Source organism: Trichechus manatus, unplaced genomic scaffold (assembly GCF_000243295.1).
Source record: "Trichechus manatus latirostris isolate Lorelei unplaced genomic scaffold, TriManLat1.0 scaffold00173, whole genome shotgun sequence".
Taxonomy (NCBI): Eukaryota; Metazoa; Chordata; class Mammalia; order Sirenia; family Trichechidae; genus Trichechus; species Trichechus manatus.
Genome location: NW_004444109.1, coordinates 4,650,624 through 4,674,553, shown reverse-complemented (window position 1 = coordinate 4,674,553; position 23,930 = coordinate 4,650,624). Strand labels below are relative to the sequence as shown.

At 34.1% G+C, this 23,930-nt stretch overlaps 1 protein-coding gene and 1 non-coding gene across 2 annotated transcripts in view; one reads left to right on the top strand and one right to left on the bottom strand.

The window, feature by feature from the left end:
• Window positions 1–23,930, top strand: part of PCDH17 (protocadherin 17) — a 106,715-nt gene that overhangs the window by 26,865 nt on the left and 55,920 nt on the right. The window contains exons 2-3 of the mRNA XM_004386843.1: window positions 8,090–8,148; window positions 8,282–8,454. Of these exons, the coding sequence (XP_004386900.1) occupies window positions 8,090–8,148; window positions 8,282–8,454 (232 nt within the window). The remainder of the gene's footprint in view (window positions 1–8,089; window positions 8,149–8,281; window positions 8,455–23,930) is intronic.
• TRNAL-CAG (transfer RNA leucine (anticodon CAG)) lies at window positions 16,485–16,567 on the bottom strand. The gene has a single exon. It is a non-coding gene; the product is annotated as a tRNA-Leu (tRNA).

Sequence of the window (23,930 nt, the reverse complement as noted above, 5' to 3'; positions counted from 1 at the left end):
GTCCCTAACTTGCAGGGATTTTTCAAAATTCCACTCCCCCTTATTCTTGGTTTAGGAAAATACTGGATGTCTAAATATAACTGAACCTATAATGTTATGATTTAACACCATACCTAAAATTATTTATTTTAAGAAGAAACACTGGTTTTGTTCACTCTACATCCAACCCTTAGTTTGTAAGAGTGAAATTGTTCTCTTAGTGATGGCTTCAAAGACATACTTTGATTTTTTTTTTTTAAATATAATTCCTACTCTACATCAATTCCTCTAGAACTCAGATCGCCTCCATATTTTTACTGCAGCCAGTGGGAGATGTTTTTGCATTTGACATACCTGTCTTTGCCTTCTCACCCATTGCTATCTGGTCGATTATGACTCATAGTGACCCTATTGGACAGAGGAGAACTGCCCCATAGGATTTCCAAGGTTGTAATCTTTATGGAAGCAGACTGCCACATCTTTCATGGAATGACTGGTGGGTTCAAACCGAAGACATTTCGATTAGCAGCCGAGCACTTAACCACTGTTGCCACTAGGGCTCCTTCTTTACCCTCTAATATCTTACAAATGTGTAAAGACAATGTTGACACAAAAATAGAATGCTTATACAGATGAACACAAAAAATAAATTTAATATTACATGCAAAGTACTACATCTTTTGATCTTCTATGTCTAAGTGCTATCAGTCCCATCAAGTATATTTTTATTGCAAATATTGTGCTTTCCATTTTTTAGAAGCTCCAATTGGGTTTTTTTTTTTTTTTTTTTTAATATCCTCCATTTCTCTTCTCCAGGGCCAAGATGAGAGCAAGGCAAAGGAGGAAACTAGGGTACAAAATTCAAGAAGTAACTCACTCCCAGGGTCATGCCTTAACACTCTGAGCTTCCTTACAGCCAATTTCATCATCCCACTCATTCCTGGGCTTGTTTCTATTGATTGTCTTTTCTCTTAGGTTACATTTTCCTGATTCATTGCATGACTTGTAATTCCGGATTAGATCTCAGATATTATGAATTTTGCATTGTTGAATACTGAATTTTGTTGCACATTCTATGGTCTGGATAAAAAGCATCTTTGGAATAAAAGGATTTACCCATGAAACTGAATAGTGGCATCTGTCCCAAAGATCCTCTTCTTGGAAAAGAAACAGAGAAAGGCCAGGTGATCTCAAGAACATCAGCAATCATTCTGGAAGTTTCAGAGCCCTCCATAGAAAAAATTCTGACTCTATAATGGGTAATGTAAGATACTGTTGACAAATTAGCATCAAGGTAATTGTTCATATATTCAATTATCAGAGTGTAATTGCACAAATTGGCAGATTGAATTCTAGAAGCATTTACTTAAATAATATGTATGATGGTGAAAAATTGACCCTAGAATCCAGTTTCCTAAGGCTCACTTCATTCTCTTTACCTTTTTGCAGGGATACATTTGCATACTAGCATTCTGATATTTTCTCTTAGAAATTCATCAGTATGGGACTCAAAATGACAAAGTATTTTTCTCATCCCACAGATGACTCGTATGCTAGAAACCCAAGTATTAGTTTAACATTTGCCAGACTTCCAGCCAGTTATCATTATTTCATGATCATTCCAGAAAACAAACCAGTTGCTGTTGAATGAATTCTGACTCATGGCAACCCCATGTGTGTCAGAGTAGAGCTGTGCTCTATAGAGTTTTCAATGGCTGATTTTTCTGAAGTAGATCACCAGGACTTTCTTCCAGGGTGCCTCTGGGTAGACTCAAACCTCCAACCCTTTGGTTAATAGCCAAGTACTTAACTGTTTGTGTCACCCAGAGAATCCTTCATAGTCATTACAGTGCTGCATATAGGATTTTAGAAATTTAAAAAGTTATAATGAAATAGTATTATATAACTAAGAAGTTTCTATACTTTATAGCATATAAAAGATACAACCCTAAATTGTAGAAAGTATTATTTCAAATTTATGAAGTTGTAAAATTATTTTGACAATATTTTGCATACACGTTGGTACTTGATGCTAATCATTTTATACTACATATCTTTTGAGTCTCTACCAACGTATATTAAGTTACTTCCAAGCATAGAACCAATTTTAAGAGGTGTTTTCTAAATTTAAACTCACCGCTTCTGAAGATGGATCACAGTTCTTCACGATATAGCCGTGTTTATTCCTTTCCCTGAAAAGAGAAGCTACACCTTTGCAATAAATATAGGCTGGAATCTTCGTTTAAAGTATTCATTTTATGGCTAAGTAACTGGAAGCTGCATACAAGAAAAATCATTGAAAGAAATGAAAGTTTAGGTAAATAATTCATATTTAAGGTGACTATCTTACAGAGCTGTTGCTTGGGTCTGCTCATGTGGTTGAATAGACCTTTATATCCCAAATCAATCTGTAGCCTGTCCAAGTGAATATGGGCTTTCTACATAGACATTAGGAATTTGGCTTGATATAATTTTAAAGGACAAAGTTTAAGCACTCTTTATTGAGAATATTTAATCAAAGAACTTGTAGTTTTATAATTCTCTGAGACAGAAGATTCTCAGCAGATTTGAGACACTGATGAACTCAGGTATATTTTTTGGTTTTACTTTTTGAAATTATCATACAGTAAAATTAACCTTTTTGGGAATGTGAATTTATGAATTTACACATGTATAGCTTCATAAACCCCTACCACAATGAGAATATGCCATAGTTCCATCACTCCAAAAGCTTCCTGATGCTATCACTTGTAGTTGTCATTTTCCCCCACCTTTAATCCCTGGCTACCACTAGTCTGTTCTCTGTCATAAAAATTTTGCCATTTTGAGATTGTCTTATAAATGGGCTTCTTTTATACGTTATGCATATTTTTGAGACTGATTTATTCCACTCTGCATAATGCTTCTAAGATTTGTTTAAGTCAATAGTTGGTTAATTTTCATTGCTGAGTAGTATTTCATTGTATCTATATACCACAGTTCGTTTATTCATTTACCTGTTCAAGGGCATCTGAGCTGACTTCCATTTTTGGCAAAGAGAGATCTATCAACATTTGTGTACAAGTTTTTGTGTGAGGATAAGTTTTCATATCTCTGTGGTAAATATCTAGGAATGGGATGTTGGTTTGTGTGGTATGTGTAAGTTTAACTTTATAAGACACTTGCCCAGCTTTTCCAGAGTGACAGCACCATTCTGCATTCTCACCTAAATGTATGTGAATTCTAGTTGCTCTGCAACCTCATCAGCACTTAGTATTTTCAATATTTTTTATTTTAACCATTCTAATAGATGTGTAATGATATTTCATCATAGTTTTAATTTTGATTTCCCAGTTGCTAATTATACTGAATATATTTTCATATGCATGTTTGCAATCAGTACATCCTATATGGTGAAGTGATTGTTCAAGTCTTTACCTATTTTTAAATTATTTTTGTTGTTATTGTTGTTGTTTGTTTTCTTACTGGTTAGTTTTGAAAGTTCTTTACATATTCTGCATACAGTATTACAGATATTTTCTCTCAGTCTGTGACTTGATTATTTATTTATTTACTTTAGTTCTCTTAATAATATCTTTCACAGAGAAAAGGTTTTTAGCTTAATGAAGTCCATTTTCTTTACTTTTTTAGATCACGTTTTTGGTATCATGGTCTAAGAACTCTTTGCCTAACTCCAGATCACAAAGATTTTCTGCTTTGTTTTCTTGTGAAGTTTTATAGTTTTACATTTAGGTCTATGATACATTTTGAGTTATTTTTTGTATTAAGTGTGAACTGTCCATCAAGGTTGTTTTGTATCGAATTGTCCATTGAATTGCCTTTGCAACTTTGTCAAAAATCAATTGGCTGTATTTGTATAGGTCTACTTCTGAAAATCCCTTCTGTTCCATTGATCTGTGTCTATTCCTTTGGAAATACTACACTCTTGATTACTGTAGCTTTACAGTAAGTCTTAAAGCAGAGTAGTGTAATTCCTCCAACTTTATTTTTCCTTTTCAGATTTGTTCTGACTATTCTAGTTCGACTCTCCGTATAAATTTTAGAAACTTCTTGTCTGTACCTACAAAAATATTCTGCTGGGAATTTTAAGGGAATCTTGATAAATTATAGAGCATTTGGTGAGCATTGAGTTTTTTTTATTATGTTGAGTATTCTAGTTTACAAACACAGTATATGTCTCTATTTATTTAGGTCTTCTTTGATGTCTTTCATCAGCTTTTTGTAATGTTCAGCATGCAGATCCTGTATTTTTTTTTTCTTTTAGATTTATAGCTAAATACTTGATTCGGGGGGAGCTATTATAAATCTTGCTGCTTTTGAAATTTCAGTTTCCGGTAGTTCAGTGCTAGAATATAGAAATTACTTTTGTATGATGACCTTGAATGTGGCAACCTTATAAACTTATTTACTAGTTCTAGGAGTGGTTTTTGGTTTGTTTATTTATTTTTGATTGTTTGTTTTGATTCTTTGGTGTTTTCTGCATAAATAATTATGTTGTCTGTGAATAAGGATAATTATTTTTCTTCTTCCTTTTCAATCTGTATGCCTTTTATTTATTTTTATTGCCTGTTGAACTTGTTAAGGCTCTCAGTTCAGTGGTGAGTAGCAGTGGTGAGTGTGGACATCTTTCATCTTTGCCTGGTTGATAATCTTAGGAGAAAAGCTTTGTCTTTCCCCATTAAGTATGTTGTTAGCTGTACTTTTTTTTTTTTTTTAGATAGATGCCCTTTATATGGTTGAAAAGGTTCCCTTATATTCCTAGTGTGCTGAGAATTTTCATCATGGAAAGATGTTGAATTTTGTCAAACGTTTGATATGTTTTATGTTTCTATTTTTACTATTTTAATAGTAAAACTTCTATTTTCACTATTCACTTGAATTCAAGTATTATTTATAAATATACTACAATTTGCTGAGTAGTAGTATAGAAGTGCATAAAGGCAAATAATCATAGAAACCATTCACATCCTGCAGATTTTATCCACTTAATAATTGTTTGCTTGCTTGTTTATTGGTTTGTTTGTGTTTTCTGGACAAAGGAAATAAGAGAAATTCTAAATTTTTATTATCTTCAACAAACAGAGTAACAAAAAAACTACAAGGGGACATTGAGTATTTCAAGTTAGTTCATTTTCTTTTTAATGAGCAAATAATCACATTTTTAAAAAAAACTTTTCTTTTTTTTATTCCTGAGTTTTAAGTAGGTGAAAAAGATCACATCCTGAAGTTTCTACAGTGTATACTTGAGAGCTTGTATGTAACAACTCACAAATTTGGAGTATACTTTTTATGATAAAAAATTATGAGTTTTCAAATTAGCAGTTAATTGTACCATGTTTAAGATGAATTTGAAGTGAAAATATTCAAGTGATCAGTTTATATGGAAGAGGATGAGTTTTCAAGGGTTGCAAACATGATATTTAATTACTTTTCTGTGATCTAAAAGGTTATACAAGTGCCTGATCTCGATTACTTTCTTCCAAGACGTAAAAGTTAAGATTCATACATATACAAGCTAGAAATAAATTTTGAGAGCACAATGGAAAATATCTAAATGCTTTTCTACTTCTAATGTAAGTTGTACATGTGGCTTTCTCCCTTCTATTTTTCATTTTTCTATGCAAATGCTGGTATTTTATATTCAGATTATTTTAAATGAGTTTTCAGACACCCTTGGAGCCTACATAATGAAAAAGTTACTTTCTATATTAAAACTAGTGTGTTGTTTATAGTAAATTAGTTATATGTTTGTCAAAGACCAAATGACTATTTCATTACAGTGATTATATACACATACAGTCTGTCACTCTCCTATCTAATAGATGAGTGCAGATATTATTAATAAATATCTGATGCTCTTGTACCAATTCAGTTGCAAACTTTTAAAATTGTACTTTGTGAAAAGTCTAGAATAATAAACCAACTTCTTTTTTTTTGCCTTTCTTTTTAGCTCCCTGCTACTATGCTTCCTTCCCCCTTATGTTTTTTCTTTCTCTTTCCCTATTCTTATCTTTCTTTCCTCCCTCTGCTTTTATTCTTTTCTTCCTTTCCCTTTCAAAATTCATCCTTTTCTCCCTTCCTCTTGCGTTTCTATCTTCATCAAATCAATATTTAGTAGCAATACTACTGCCTAATGTTCATGAAACACTCTAACACACGCGCACATACAATTTAAAAATAGCTTTTAATTCATTATGAAAATGAATATAGTTTCTTATTCAATTTTCATTTTATTAGAACTGCTTATAAATTCAATAGTATGTAACATTTTTAGATGCCGTCACTATAAGAAAAGGAAAGAAGAATTTTCCCAATCTACTTCCCCATATCTAACTGAAGAGGAATGTACATCTTATGAAGCTCCACCTAATTAAAACAATTATAATCCTAACACATCTTATAATGGCTCTTATAGTTTGTAACATGCTTCTATTTTCCTTTTATGTTATGCTAGCTCCTTAATATACAGCCTTTTGTCATCCTGAATTGTTCCAAGACACCAGTGCTTACCTTTAACTGACAGCAAGAGTGGGTTGGATACATATTTTTGACCAATTCAAAAGGACAAACTCTATTTTGTTAAGAAGTATGATGTTAAATTTCTAAGTAATTCTATTTTTCAAAATTGGCCAAATTATTTTGTGAACATTTTGCCCATTGATAGTGGTTACCACTGTTTTTGTTACTAGAAGATTAGTATATACTTGAAAGTTGATAATTTGTTACTATGGACATAAAGATTGAGGTGCACCAGCGAAACTGGGAATTAATACAACTGTTGACATAAATAATTTTCTACTAACTCCCAGTGAAAGGGCATTAGGGGTAATAACTGAATCCAGAAATCTTTCCTGTTCACCTTCATCTTTGCATGTAGATTGATAAAGAGCATTTGAACAAAGAAAAGATTACAGATTAAGAAATTTGTGAGGGTTTTTTCCTTCCTCAAAACTTCTAGCAGACAATGAAACTCACATAAAAGCTAAAGTTATTACACTTAACTTGTCTTTTTTTAAAATAGTTTGCAAAGTCAAATAGTCATAGAATATTCTAAAAAAAGTTTTTTTTTTTAGTTAGTCTTATATGCATATAAAACACATATTGCATTACATTAAGTCTTACCTTGAGCCCTCTGCTTTATGAATTGCATGCTCCCTGTGTCAGTGATACTTGTATGCTGGGAAGATCTTGTACAAACCCATAGCTGCTTCAGAGCATAATGGTGTGATATGAAGTGATGCAAAAAACAGGAGAAGCTTTGTAATTGAGTCAGCTGCGAGAAGAAGTAACGTGTATGAATGTACAGTATAGCGAGATCTATGAAAGATCCAGTCTCTTTTTCCCAAAAGACTCTGTTCCATGGTACAAGGAGAATTCAGTTCTTTTTGGCAGACCTCCACATCAGTTTGGAAGCAGTAAAAACAACCACAAAAACAAGCCTGATGTCTCAATATTTTCACTCTCAATGTTTTAAGTAACTTTTTATTTTTAAATTCGTTTTTAATAACCAAGAATAGACACCCATTTCAATTGTATTGTTTGGATACAGTTTCCATAGTTGGAATGTGGATGATAGGAATTATAGAGATGAGTTCAACCATATGTGTCATGTTTGTATTTGTTACTGACAAATTTGGAGCAAAGGCCGTGTACCTCTTCAATGAGGAGTATATGACTTTAAATTATATTACGTCAAGAAGGATGTTGAATCCCAGCAGATGATGTAATTAAGTTTAAAAATGAGTATTATTAAATAATTCACACTTTTAATATGGAGAAATTAGGTCATTTTCCCACTCCTCCCACGAACATTCAATCTTAATATCTAAGTAATGAAACAACACAGTGTTATCCATCCCGGTACTAACAGAGAATGTCACTATGACAGGCTCATTGTTTACTTTAACAGGTAATTTGTGGACCGGAATCATTTAATAGCTCTGAGTACGTAATTACATGTCAGCAATTTCCAATTTAATTAAAATGTACAAATCTGAAGATTAAGGGAATTTTTGAATTATTAATCATTTTTCCACTAGGAAATCTTGTTGCTCTGCAGGAGATTTGTCCAGTGTACAACTATACGTATTTTTTTCCTTCTCTTTCACAGACAGACAATTTTCCCGCAGAGCCCAATTACATGGGCAGCAGGCAGCAGTTTGTTCAAAGGTAAGGCCTATTAAATAACTTTCTCAGCTTCCCCATTTGCATTCCTGTCAAAATTGCTTTGCAAGAGACTATACTTCGGATTCAAACTCGTAGAGACAACACTTTCTCTTCTTTTTCTTTATATGTATTTCAGTAGCTCCACGTTTAAGGATCCAGAAAGAGCCAGCCTGAGAGACAGTGGGCACGGGGACAGTGATCAGGCTGACAGTGACCAAGACACTAACAAAGGCTCCTGCTGTGACATGTCTGTTAGGGAGGCACTCAAGATGAAAACGACTTCAACTAAAAGTCAACCACTTGAACAAGGTGAGTGAAGTCTTCGAATGCTTACCAAGTGTAAAAACTTAAGCAATCATTAGAAACCTGTTAGTACTAGAGTTGGACTTGATCACGTTGGAATGGACCATTGATAATATATCAAAAGAAACAGCAAATCCAGAGACCGTCCCAGAGGAAAAACAACTATTCAATATCTCAGTAACAACAGAAAAGGGACGCCATGGTTATTAGTCTTTAATCTTCCTCAAGTGAGAATTTGACCAAAGTCACTCGATTATTCTAATCTTGGTGGACATTACTTAACTTTTCCCATTTTGAGTTTATCCGTTAGCAATGCACATTTTAAAATATTAATTTATACTATAAAAAGTAGTAAATGTATCATTTAGGTGAAATAGTAACTTGATTGGAATTTTATGGCTCTTAGCAGTGTTTGTCTATTTTTGGTTTGGATTTGAGAGTCAAATAATAATGAAGCTGAAGTTTTGGCTGCTTCTTTTAATTTGCATCTTAGTTTTCTTTGGTATCAAATAAATAGGAATTTGTTTACCCTGTCAGAGATGATATAGAAATACTTTTAAGTAAATACGTAAATTTTTTCTGAGAGTTTATCTTCAATTCATTTGTTTGATTTATGTTTTTATTAATTATGAGGTTTCTTTTATTTAAAAAAAAGCAAATAAACTTGCTAACAATTCACCCCAAAGAATTGAGCTACTCTTATGTATAAGAATTGAGGAGTGTGAATTGGTTTTTTATGTCCTACTGTAAAAATTGAAAAGCACAGTTGTATAAATCCGATTTTGAAATTACAAATGTTAATATAGCAGTCTTCAGAAATATTAATAGTATTTAAATTATATTTCATGTCTATTATTTCAGTTTTTTTTGAAAGAGAAATTAGCTTCTAAGTCATTTATTGATTGGTAATTCATAGAAAGTAGATTTCTGCCTACAATGCAGTTGTCCTATTTTACATACATCAGCAGACATAATGCTTACAAACTTTTCAAATAATGTTGAAATTTCAATACATACATATCCACACATATGCATATATTATTATATTTCTGTGCTGACTATTATGCTGGATTTATTTTAATGTTGACCTCACAAAAAGCCTCGTTTTCTTAGTAGTAAATTCCAGAAAGATATTTTTCTGACCTTTTACAATAGCTACTTTCTTTACAATGCAATACTGTTTTTTAAAAATTATTTTTAATCGAAACAATTTGAATACTTATCTAATATTCATAATTCTTGATAATCTGTATGTTTACTTAAAGTGACTTAAGTGTTCTTGGTGAGTTGTGGTTATGTGATATATGAATATTTTAGACACATTTTAAGTTATGGATTATTGGATTTTAATATGTGAATATACATGATGAGACAGACCAGTTTGTATATATGATACATACCTGGATCAATAGAGCATTTATTGGATTCTATTTGTAAGGATGCTAGAAGTAAAGAGTTTGCATTTATTATCTTATGTTTATGAAGCACTTTATTAATCAAAAACAAAAAAAAAACCCAAAACAGAAACCTTGATGTACACATTAATTCTAAATCATTTCCATCCACTAACTGAGCAATGTATTTGATGATAATGAACAATGACCACTAGAGAAAAACAAGTGGTTTCATTTATTTCTGAAAATACAATTTATACTGAAAAGCTGTTTTTCAATTTTGATACCAAAAGGTAATGTCTTAGAAAGATAACTATTGTTTTTAAAAGAAGCCTAAGTTTAGCAATGACGTTAATTAATATTACAGTTTGAATAATAGGTTATCTAGTCCAAGAGTGAGACTGCCAATGGGAAAATCTCTTGTAAAACAAGTGGTTTCCACATTTCCCCAATAATGAATATGGGAAAATTATTATGAATCTGGAGGTCACACCTAGGTAATCTCTGAATTTATGTGGGAGGGGGACTGCTGCTTTAAAACATGATCTTTAAAGATGAGCTGAAATACTGTTTCATTGATTAATGGATTGATTGATGATTCATTCATTCATTTAATCAACATCTATTATATGTTTTCATTATGTAAGGAAACATTAGATTCTAAAGAAATGTAAAAAATAAATTTGACTTGCAGCCTGCCTTCATGAAGCCATATGCAATCTCTCTCACTCTCACCTTTCTCAAATCTATCACATCTATCTTATTTTCTCTCTCTTTTTTCCCATACACACACCTACCTACCTATCTAGATTCAGAGGAAAGGAACTAACATTTATTGAGTTGTTACTCCTTACTATAAATTGTGCTAGGTTTTTAAAACATTAGCTTATTTAAAATGCAAAACAGCTCCAAAAAGTTCAATATTTTTTATTGTTCATATAAGAAAAACGAGCTCATGGGAAATTTATTAACCTGTACGGCAGGTTGGAGTTTAATCTAAGATCTAGCTATGGGCAAAACCTGTGTTGTTTCTATGCAACTTTGTCACCTAATGGGAAAATTTGCTCAGATCACTTTGATCCATTCCTATGACCAGATATGAAACAAACACTCGAGAATAAGTGAAAGGAGGACTTAATCTATGTGAACTAAAGGCGAGAACATTAAAATAGTTCATATGCATTGAGTAAACTTCTATTCATTCTTTGTTCACTACTTAAAATTTATTTTCCTACTTAGTTCTCATACATTCATAAAGAGGTAAGTATAACTACCCTCACATTTAATAGATAAGTAACTTTTTTAATGTTGTGCAAGTAGTAAATAGTGAAGCCAGCATTAGGATGAAAGTACCATATGAGCCTGCTTGCTGGACCAATCCTTTATACTATTCAGATGATGATCAACTTATTCAGACATAACTTTAAAATGCCGAAGAAGCAATCAGCCATTGTCTTGGTCAATATATTCTGTTAATCTCTTTGAAAAGGAATATGAGAGGCAATGCCACAATTAATTCATTTCACACATATATAAAGAATAATTATTTCTCTTTTTACAGGTGAAATATGATGATAATCATATTCAAACAATTATCTCATGTTAATTTCAGATATTAAATCCTAAATTTTGATATCCTTAAAAATCTCGTAAAGACAAAAGTAACTTGCTTTTAGGAAAAAGAAACTAAGAGCTAAACAGAAAAGGAACTGGTCTACCAGTTGTTTTTTTTTTTTTTTTTTTTTGGTAGCAGTGTCTTATACAGATTGTCTTAAAAGATAATTAGTAGCATTTTATATTTTACATGTAGTTGTTTTTATCTTATTTTAGAAAAATAATCTTCTATTTCTATATTAAAATATTTTCTAATTTTAGAAATGAAAAAATAAATTCCAAAAATAATAATCACATTTTCGATAGAACTTTCTGTGCTAATAATGGCTTTCTTTTGGAAATGACCTAGTATTTTTCGAGCTATAATTTTATTAGTGCATATGTTCCTATTTTTTCCTCCCTTTTTTTTGTGTAGTTTTTTTTTTAACATTTGTTCTGTTCCTAATATTTGTGTATTTTTGCTAGTTTAATTCTCCTAAATTCATAGCATTAGTATTATTGTCCATTATTTTAGCAAAAATATTTGAAAGAATTCAGTAGTTAAGTGAAGGTGTGAGGTACTGGACTACTGCTGGAGATAAGTGTTTGGTAAAGCTTTAAGGATTTTGGAGCCCTGGAGGCGCAGTAGTTAAGAGCTTGGCTGCTAACCAAAGAGTGAACAGTTGGAATCCACCAGCCGCTCCTTGGAAACCCTATGGGGCAGTTCTACTCTGTCCTATACGGTCACTATGAGTCAGAATCAACTTGACAGCAATGGGTTTATAAGGATTTTAATAAGCCCTCTAGTAGAAAGTGGTTACGTTAGTTTCTCTTAATATTAAAAAAAATCAAATAATATACTTAGTTTCTTTCTGTTTAATTGCATTTTTGTGCCCTGCTTCTCTATTAGTCAATTAGATTTTTTCTGTAAGCCCTTCATTCTTCATCAAACATCTAGATAGATAGGTAGATACATAGGCAGACAGGTGAACAATCTAAATGTTTTGAATTTATATGGTATCATAATATCATTTTACTTAATAAAAAAGTGAATATATATTTCTATCTAATAAGCTGTTGTTTATCAGAAAATTGGCCGAATTACATTTGATATTATTTTAATGATTTTATATTTTGTAAAAAGAATAACTGAACAGAGTATGCTAATATAAACACGTATAATGTTATTTCTGTAAAGACTAAAACTCTTCCATAAGTTTTGAAGCTAATTTATTTCTTAAGCAGTTGCTGTCCAGTTGATTCCAACTTATGGCGACCCCATGTGTTTGAGAATAAAACTGTGTTCCATGGGGTTTTCAGTGGCTGATTTTTCAAAAGTAGATAGCCAGGCCTTTCTTCTGAGGCATCACTGGGTGGGCTTGAAACACCAACTTTTGGTTAGCAGCCAAGCACGTTAACCTTTTGTATCACCCAGGATTCCATTACTTCCTATACCTCAGAAAAGTATTTACATTTTAATTTTTTAAGGAAGTACTATACCTTTGAATTTCTATCTACTAGATGAACTGTAAATTATTTTGATTGTCTGTGATACCTTTTTCTCCTTAAAAAGATTTTACAGGCACTTTCTAAAATTTAGCAATCTTTACTGATTCTGGAATAATAAATATGGAGTCTCCAAAAATGCTGATAGACATCTTTTCTGAGCTCCCCACTGATAACCAAGGGTTATTTCTCAATTTCCCATAGAAAATAAGTCTCCTGATATTTTTATATTTGACTAAAACCACGTTCTAGAAGCCTAAAGCTAGTGGAATAGAATTCTACATTGTAACTCTGTTATCATGTTGTGCCAAGGTGGAGTGGGAACTTTCAGGAATCTAACCTCCCTTCCTGGATGGCCTGCTGTCAGTTCCTTCTCCTGTGGCTAGAATTCAGACTTTTTTGCACCTCAGGAATTGCTTCATCCACATTCTTTCTCATTTTATTTAATTGCCTTATAATTTCTTTTTTTTTCCTTTTTAAGTTTGTGTCTCCCCTATCCTCTCTCTACTGGAAAGTATCTGACTTGTTAAATTATATTCTAGGTTCAAAATATATCACAATGGAATTCCTGATTAAAGTCTAATAAAAATAAACTTTCAATGGAAAGTAGAGAATAATAGAAATAATGAATGGCCCAGGTTTGCAGTAGTGAATTCCAGTTTTAAAACTAAATTCTTAAGAGGTTCTTTCCCTCTTCTCAGAGAACATTCTATAAAACTACAGAAGCTAAAACTGATGGATTTTGTTTTTCTTCTTTTCCTTCTTTAAGTCAGAATTTTGCTTGTAGGCTTGCATATTGAAAACAGAGCTAGGCTAGTTTAAAGAACTGCAGCATTTGATAGATGCTCTCAGAATTTGGTAAAGATTCAGAGCCCCGGTTCTTAAAGCTTCTCTCTCTAATTCACTGCAAAACAACATAAAACAACCCTGCTTCAAAAAAAAAAGAACAAAGCAAAACCAAAAAAACAAAACAAAACCAGTTTCTGAATCCATCTGATTCATGGAGACCCTATGTGTGTCAGTGAAGAACTGTGCTCCATAGGGTTTTCTATGGCTATGACCTTTAAAAAATATATCTCCAAGCCTTATCTTCTAAGATGCCTCTGGGTGGATTCAAATCTCACACCTTTTGGTTATTGGCCAACCATGTAACTGCTTGCGCCACCCAGAGACTCCAATACCGACTGCAATTTCATCATATTTCTCAGCTGTGAAGGAGCTATTTAAGAAAGAATAGAAGTTGAGGCTATTGCCCATCTGAGGGAGAATGTGGAAACACATCGTCAGGATTTGGGGAGAAGACTGTTGAACAAGAGGATTAGAACGCTGAATACAAACTTGGCCTACTTTGCAATTTTCCCTGGAACGACCCTGAATAGGAGAGGGCTAGGAGAGCACTTTTATATTCTCAAGTTTCCGTTCTGTTGTCTACCCTGCATTACAGTTACTGCCTTTCTTACTCTTCCAGTCAAACAGTCTCTTTCCTAGACCCTCCCATAACAGGCAGCAGCAAAACCATTTGTGCTTAAGCAAGAGCATGAAGGAGATCACTGTCCACCCTCTCAGCTGCCATCTGGAAGTCTCTAAAAATAATTTTTAAAGGAAAGACTGCTATAAACTTATTAATGTTAAATTTGTCTTAGAGAGAAAAGGGAAAATGACTGCCATATGTGGGGGTGGGGGAACAATGTTGAATATTTAATACTGGAAAAAAAAATCATTAGAAGTTTTTAGAAAGTCACTGCTGCCACATACCTGGCACTTAAGACCTTGTACTATTCACCATAATTTTGTATTATTTTCAAGCCCCTTAAGTATTTATTAGACTGATTTTATCTAAACCAAAAAACCCATTGCCATCCAGTTGATTCTGACTGACAGCAACCCTGTTGGACAGAGCAAAACTGCCCATAAAATTTCCAAGGCTGTAATTGTTCTGGAAGCAGACTGCCACATCTTTCTTCCACGGAGCAGCTGGTGGGTTCAAACCATCGACTTTTTGGTTAGCAACCCAGAACTTAACCACTGTGCTACCAGAGCTCTCCTTAAGGTCATTATCCCTCCCCTCCTGTGCTGTCTTGTAGGGCTTTGGGAATGCAGTCTGACTTTATATTTTACTGCATCAAGTATTACCTAAGCTGTAAGCAGCATCAGTTTCTTTTTGGTTACCAAACTTTGCAACTGTCCCATAGTTCACATAACTGTAAAAGTTTCAATGTCATCTCTTTTTTTTCTCACTTGCCAACATCTCCTGTAAAATCCAACAGTTGGTATCGTGAAAATAGAGAGAGGTTTTATCACCCTCACATTTGTCGCTCATTGTAAAGACTCCTGACAAGTGTTCCATGATTTAGAATAGGCTCAACATGATTTTGAGACTCTCGTGTCTTTAGCAAGCACGACAGTGATTTTTTGCTAAAACAGTCCAATTAGGAAATGTTGGCACAGCATTTTCCAAACATTTGAGACTCATTTTTCCCCATATTTGGGGATAGGGGTACCCTCCTCAGCCTTGCTGTATCTCTCCAACATCCCCACACAATCAGAAGATTTTACTTTTTGTATATTTTTTATTATGACAATACTATTTTTATAAATAAAATCCTATACTACTATTAAGTACACTTTCATGAAATTAGGAGTATTCCTCGAACTGAAAATCGTGGTAGTTATCAGCTCATCTCTTAATTAGGAACTATAAAACAAAATTATGTTAATTTAGCTGGTCTAAAAAGTCCCCTAGAAATTTTGTTATTTCACTTTGATAGCATGTTCTAATATGGGAGTTTCCTATTGTTTTGAAAGCTATAGAATTACAAAAAAAAAAAAAAGTTAAGAAGGAACCTTGGATTGCTGTTGTTGTCTGCCTTCGATAGGCTCCAACTCATAGTGCCCCCATGTACAATGAAACATAATGATGATCCATAGGAATTTCATTGGCTGGTTTTCTGGAGCAGAGTGCCAGGCCTTCCTTCCTTGTCTGTCCTAGTCTGGAAGCTCTACTGAAACCTGTTCAGCATCACAGCAACACACAAGCCTCCACTGACAGATGGATGGTGGTGCACATGAGGTGCATTGGCCAGAAATCAAACCAGGTCCCCTGAATGGAGGATGAGAATTTTACCACTGAACCACCATGCCTCCTCTCCCCCATCTTATAGGTAAGAAAACAGATAGAATAAGTGACTGCCACAGTTTTCAAGTTAGTGTCAGAGGTAGTATCTCCCAGATTTATAGTACTCTAGTCTAGAGCATTTTCCATCCTACCGTGCCGTTTCCTGTAACACACAATAACCCGTTGCTGTTGAGTCGTTTCTGACTCATAGCAATCCTATAGGACAGAATAGAACAGCCTCATAGGGTTTTCAAGGAGCGGATAGTGGATTTGAACTGCCCATCTTTTGGTTAGCAGCCAAGATCTTAACCACTGTGCCACCAGGGCTCCCATAGGGAGTGTTTATTTGCAAGCATTGTTAGAAAGAGAATAATAAATCTGTAAAACAAATGTAACAATGATCAATAGGCCCCCAAATTGTATTGTATTGTCAGGAGTGGGATTCAAACCCATGCTTCCACGGGAGACTGCAACCTGAATGCAGTGCCTTAGACCACTCGGCCATCCTGACTTACTGACACATAATAGAGACTTCAAAATCTCCATATAACACGTCAGATTTGTCGCTGTATCATTCATTCCCTTAAGAATCTGAAGATGTCAGCAGCTATGCATGCGAGCTTAATCCTTGATTCTTTGATGTATATAGCTTAAAAGCTCCAAAAGATCAATAAAATGCTTCATTCCAAATATAGACATTGACACAACTGTGGTACTTGTAGGGAATCCCTTTCTTTAGTTCACTAAGAAATGATGGCTCCAGAAGAGATTTTCATTCATTAATTTATTCAGTCACTCATTCTTTTTATTTTTATTTTTTTAATATGGCTGTGCTAGGGATACTAAGATGAGACGAGACACACATTGGGTCCTCACGGAGCTCACTTTGTAATGAGAGAATTTGACATATGAAGTATGAGGTCAGTGCAGTGAGAGATACGGCCAGAGTATTAAGGAAACCCAGACCTGAGGATCTTGAAGAATATATCTGGAGGAGGAGACATCTGAGCCGACACTTCAGAAATTATTTGACTCGCTTAGCAGAGTCAGGGAACAAGAGGGAAGGTGACAGGGCACTCTCAGAAACACAGATGAGATTAAACAATGCACCATGAGTGCTCTTAGGTGTGGATGAGTAGTGGTGTGTGGGACTAGGACTAACGGCTATGAGAGTGGTGAGATAGGAAGAGGCACAGTAATGGAATGGCTTAAACATCATATTTCGGTTTTTTGACATTATATTGCAGATGAAAGAGCATTGAAGGTTTTCAGCGAATAACAGTTCAGACTTTCATTTTGATAGGTGATTTTGATGGCAATGCTGGAGAGACAGGGATACAATTAGGAGACGGGACAGTAGTCCAAGGTAAGGGCAAATGAGTCTCAGAATAGTGAAAATGTAGCAAGAATGGAGACAAACTGAAAAATTAAAAAATTTTTTCTTTTACATTTATAATGAATACTTTATTGCTTCACTTCAAATTGATTTTTGGATAAGAAGTTGTAAAGGAAAAAAATTTTTTTTCTTTTTTTATTCTTGTTCTTTTAGTGAAAGTTTACAATTCAAGTTAGTCTCTCATACAGAAATTTATGCATACATTGTTATATGACCCTGATTGCTCTCCCTATACCGTGACAGCACTCTCCTCCTTTCCACCCCTGATTTGCCTTGTCCATTCAACCAGCTCTTGACCCTGTCTGCCTTCTCATCTCACCTCCGGACAAGAGCTGCCCATTTAGTCTCAAGTATCTACTTGAGCTAAGAATCACACTCTTCACGAGTATCATTTTATGTCCCATAGTCCAGTCAAATCTTTGTCTGAAGAGGTAGCCTCAGGAAAGGTTTTAGTTCCGGGTTGACAGAGAGTCCGGGAGCCATGCTTTCTGGGGATCCTTCAGTCTCAATCATACCATTAAGTCTGGTCTTTTTACTAGAATTTGAGTTCTGCACCCCACTTTTCTCCTGCTCCATCAGGGACTCTCTGTTGTGTTCCCTGACAGGGAGGTCATTGGCGGTAGCCAGGCACCATCTAGTTCTTCTGGTCTCAGGCTGATGCAGTCTCTGGTTTATGTGGTCCTTTCTGTCTCTTGCGCTAATACTTTCGTAAAGGAAAAAAATTTTTGATGATCAAATAAATGAAGTATCATTGAACTATTTAATGCCTTTTAGTAGGTTTTTGCTGTAGTATATGTCACATGTATTAAATTAACACAAAATGTTTGAAATTTTAGTATTTTTTCTAAATGTCCATTGCTTATATGAATACTGGAATCAACTCAGTAAAGGGGATCATTTGAAACTTCATCATTCAAAGATGCTAGAAAAGACTTCAATTTATCAGACCTTTGAGAGAACTTCCAGAAAGCAGTGAAGTATCATAAAACTCAGTGTGTTAATAAATCCTAGGATTGTGACTTGAGTAACTAAGTGTAGACAATGTTTTGATTTACTAAAGTAATTAAGGTAGGATGAGATCACTGCAGGGAAAACATTTGGGTAGTAGGAAGAGTTGAGATTTTGACATGTTAATTTTACATGTCTGAGACACCCATATGGAGGTATCAGAAGAGACAGGTGGAAATTAAGGTTCACGAATCAGGGAAAAGATCAGGAGGTATAAATTTGGAAGTCACTGGCATAAGATCATACTAAAATCCAAGTAAGTTGATGAGAAAGAATATTGAAAGAAAAGAGAATAAAGGGTCCAGGACAGATCCTGGAGAACATAACATTTAGAAGTTGGGAAGAGGAAGAGTTCAATAATAGTTCAGCCTGCCAAGAAAAATATTCAGTATGGTGATCCAATATCTGGTGGCCCTGTAAATGAGTTAGCTGACTACAATTTTTAAAAGTCTAGAATTTTCAGAGTTAATTTCCAGCCAAATATAATTGAGAACGAAGTTAAATCAATGCATTAAGTAAAGCTGTTTTTGTTTAAAACAAAATGGTATTGAACTGGTTTTATTTTACAACTTAAAAACTAGTTCTAAGGACAGTCTCAAAGATGTGACCTGACATTACTGTAGTAAATGTATAACTTCTCAAGTCACTATTTTGAAGGAAGAAACATATGTTTTGAAATTTTAATGTAATTCACTAACTCTTCATATAGTGCCTATTATGTATGTACAAAGCACTGTCTTAGGTGCTGTATTGAATAGTTATTCAACAAATATTTATTGAGTTTCTGATATGGACCAGGCTATGCTCCAGGTTTTGGGAATTTAGTAATAGGCAAAACAAATATTCTTGTTCACATCACGTTTGCATTCCTGTGAGGATATAATTCTGAAGTGAACCCTCTCAAGACTCATTAAACCTATTTTCAAGAAATACCTGATCTAGTAATAGAAATAAAACATATTAAAAATAATAAAATGTAGAAAATAATGTAAAAAATAAAAATATAAGTGAAGACTTATAAAAATAAAATAAAAATATAAGTGAAGACTTCATACAAATTTGAGCGAAGACAAATTTGGAAGGTGCACAGAATGTTTAGGGGACAATGAATAGTTTGATTTGTTCCAAGGGGAAGGGATAGAAGGAGGAAGAAGATAACAATCAAAACAGAAAAGGAGTGGACAGTAAGGAGGAGGAGGAAGTACGAAGCTGTAGTGTCATAGTAGTCAAAGACAAGAAAAAACATGCTGATCCTCTAGAGAAATCCAAGAAAATGAGGCCTGGAGGAAGACTATGCAACCTGACAATTTACAGGTCACTTTTGTTTTCCACCAGAGGAGTTACGATGGAGTAATAAAAATAAATAAATAAATAAAAGAGAAATGGGAGATTGGAAAAGGATAAACATGGAAGTATAATCAGGAGGTGGAGGCAGCAATTTCCCTGTTATTTCAAGAAGACTTGCAAATAACAGAAGGAGAGAAAGAAAGAGGCGGGGAGAGCAGTAGCTTAAGGAAGATAGTATTATGGGTAGAAAATGCTTTACCTATTCAAGTAAAGCTAAGTATAAACCAAGTATATTAACAAACTGGACAAATTATCCAATTAGAAGGAAGTATTAAGGATTGGACTAGAGAGATGATATTCATTCGAGCATAGTGAGGAGGCTAACCTTGAAGTGAAGAGATAGTCTTTCTCTGCAAAAGAAAATAATGAAAAATACATTTGAAAAGGTAAATAGGAATGTGGGGGTGAAGGGAAAATAATAATAAGGAGCTCATCAGAGGTGGCTCCAATCTTCTCTGTAAAGTAGAAAGTAAAGTTCATCAATCTCATTATTTCACATAAGCACTTGTATTATATAAATGACACTCTTATTCCTGAAAAGCCAGTTTAGGAAATTACCAAGATATTCTACCCTGAGGTGCACATCTGTCAAAAACAGATGTGGCCATTATTTCATATTTATAATTGTTAAAAAACAAGAAATAGGAATCTGTAATATATCAACCCAAATATATTAACATATTCAAATTAACTTCTCTGGTGCCTTTCAATCTCATTGCACTCTTGCATTTTTCAAAGCTGATGTTATGATGTAACCAAAACCCATTGCCATTGAGTAGATTCCAGCTGAGATGCTATGATATACAGGTTCACAATTCTTAGAACCAGCTGTTTTCCAGAATTAAGACTTTTCAGATTTTAGAAAAGTAATACTGTGCATCCCTAGTTCACTGAGTTATACAACACTGCCAGTGAAAACCGAGGCAGTGGCCATAATCAGACACGTGCAATTGTGTGGTGAAATGTCTGAATACCCACACTAAATAAGACAAATAGAGAAAATAATTAGTCTATGTCAGTTCTAGTAGAATTGTACCACCAAACGAGTAACAAAAAATTTTTCAGATTTGAAGTGTTTCCCTTTCAAAATTAAGAATGAAGAATTATAACTTCGTACTTAATTTACGTGTTGTGGCTTTTAATTGCTAATGTCCAGTTAGTTATACTGTATGATTATTCAAGTAGGAATACAATAAAAAATATTATCTATCACCAAGAGGAAATTTTAAATCAAGTTTCCTAATAAATCATAGTAAAAATGTACAGTTGAGGTCTTGCCTTAGAATAAATTCAGGAAAAAAAAAGTAGTCTATCACCCCATAATAGGTTTAATATGTTAAATATTTACTTTGGGAAGGTAAAATGTAATCTTGACACATTTAAATGTTTAATGACTGCATAAACTCATTTTGAGTAGTACTGTTATGATTTTCAGAGCAACAAAAATGCTACCCCACTCCTGATATAGGATTTATTTTTCAAACAAATATATATTTCATGGAGATATATTTGTCTGCCCTGGATTTTATTTTCTTTGTGGTTTTGAAAAGTCATATTGGAGGAAGAAATCATTTTTGTTTTATTTTTTTGTCCCGAGGCACTTCCTACTTAATGTTAATTACTGTGTTTATTACATAATATCCTTTATGTAGCCATCTGATCTTTTACCCTTATAAGCTAATAGCATTTAAGGTGTTTGTGGGGGGATAGGGAGCCCTAGTAGCATAGTGACTAAGTGTTCAGCTGCTAACTGAAAAGTTGGCAGTTCAAACTCACCAGCTGCTCTGTGGGAGAAGGATGTGGCAATCTGCTTCCGTAAGGATTACAGCCTTGAAAACCTATGTGACTGTTCTACTCTGTCAACAGCAACAGGAAAGGAAGGATGGAGCCCCTGGGTGGTGCAGTTAACAACACACTAGGCTGCTAACCAAACTATTGCAGGTTTGAGTCCAGCCGGAGGCATCTTGGAAGAAAGGCTTGGTGATCTACTTACAAAAGAAAATCAGACATTGAAAAGTCTGTGGAGCACAGCTCTACTCTGAGTTGGGCAGACTGGTTATCCAGGGCAACTGGTTAAAAGGAGGATGGCAGGGATATCTTAGAAAAATTGAATGCATACAGAATGACTTTGTGATGTACTTAAGCATTTTTTCACACTATTAGACAACAACAGATAATAGATTGAATCTTAAGTCAATATAAAACTGGAAATTTTTCGGTTTACTTCTGGGGTTGTATTGTGATTTTTGCTCAAGTACAGATCTCATTACCATTAGTTAATGCATGAACAAATTAATTTAGTAAATTCTGCTTCAGCACCCATGTAGATGACACTCTTTGCCTTCAAGGTGTTTATAGTTTCTTGAGGATGACAACCATCTATCCTTCTAGCTGTAATTATAATAGGTAAATACTATGATATCTGTGTAAATAAAACTAATTCTGTTAGAGATATGAAAATGGAAGTTGTCTTAGGTATCTAGTGCTGCTATAACAGAAATACCACAAGTAGATGGCTTTTACAAACAAAAATCTATTCTCTTACAGTTTAGGAGGCTAGAAGTCCAAAATTAGGTTGCTGGTTCTACGGGAAGGTTTTCTCTTTCTGTGCATTGTGGGGGAAGGTCCTCATCAATCTTCCCCTGGCTGTAGAAGGTTCTCAGCTCAGGGATCCTGGGCCCAAAGGACACACTCTGCTCCCGTCTCTCTTTTTGGTGGTGGTAGGTCCCTCCTCTCTGCTCCCTTCTCTCTCCTCTTATCTCTTATAAGATAAAAGGTGTGACTCAAGCAAGGGTGGTGCATCCCACTCTAATCCTCATTAACATAACCTAATAATGCCTCGTTAACATAACGGACAACTCACTTCTAAATGTGACCATAACTACAGGCATAGAGGTTAGGATTTACAGCCCATAGTTACATCAGATCACAAAATGGAGGACAACCACACATTACTAAGAATCATGGCCTAACCATGTTGACATGAATTGGTTGGGGGGACACAATTCAATCCACGACAGAAGTAGTGGATATACTTCCAAAATTAGATAAGCTTTTTTTTTTTTTTTTTTTTTAGTAAGGTCTTGAAAGTGGAATAGGACTGCATATACAGGGTGAAAAAGGTATTCAAGGCTGGGAGAAAGAATAACATGTTCAAAGACAGAGATGTGGAAAATCATAGCATAATCCAGGAATGGCAAATCACTAGAAATATTTTTATTGGAATATGGAGTATAGGGTTATAATGGAAAGAAATTGGACCCCAAAATATGTTACCAAAAAAAACAAACCTGTTGCCATCGAGTTGATTCCGCTAGCGACCTCACAGGACAGAGTCGAAATGCCCCATAGGGTTTCCAAGGAGCGGCTGGTGGACTTGAACTGCTGACCTTTTGGTTAGCAGCCATAGCCTTTAACAACTGTGCCACCAGGGCTCCGCCAAAATTTGTTAAGGTTAGATTATTAAATAATGCAAATGCCATACTAAGGATTTTGAATCTGATCCTATAGGCAATTACAAACTTTATTTTGAGTGGGATCATCTGATTTGATTTTTGTTTTAAGTGATAATGATAGACCAGAGGAGAGATTAAAAAAAAAAAAAAGCTTGTTGGCCGTCTTGATCATTTATCAAGTTTCAAAAGAACAGGGGAGTGTTTAATATTTTCTAATTTTTTTATATCATGATATCATGTAAATTAATTGCTGTGTCCAAATGGGTTTTTTTAAAAATAATTCTGAGCAATAAATATAACACAAGAAAAAGATACTCAGCTCAAAATACCATCTATTTACGTTTGTCAATAATGATTACATTTAATTTTAAATTTCATTTTTTATAGCCCAGCTAACAGTTTTACTCTAAATATAATAATTACTAATGAAACCTTTAAGGGTGTATAAATACATGACCAACTGAATGATCTTAATTAGGTAACAAAAGATCAGCTGGTAATAATAATTGAATAATAATAATAATTGAAAAAATATTAAAACATTTATTGAGCATCTACTACATGTTAAACACTGCACCAAGTACTTTTACACAATTTGACCGCGTGATAAGCTGATGATATGGCTATTATGTCCCTTAATAAATGGAGAACATGAGCATCAGACGACT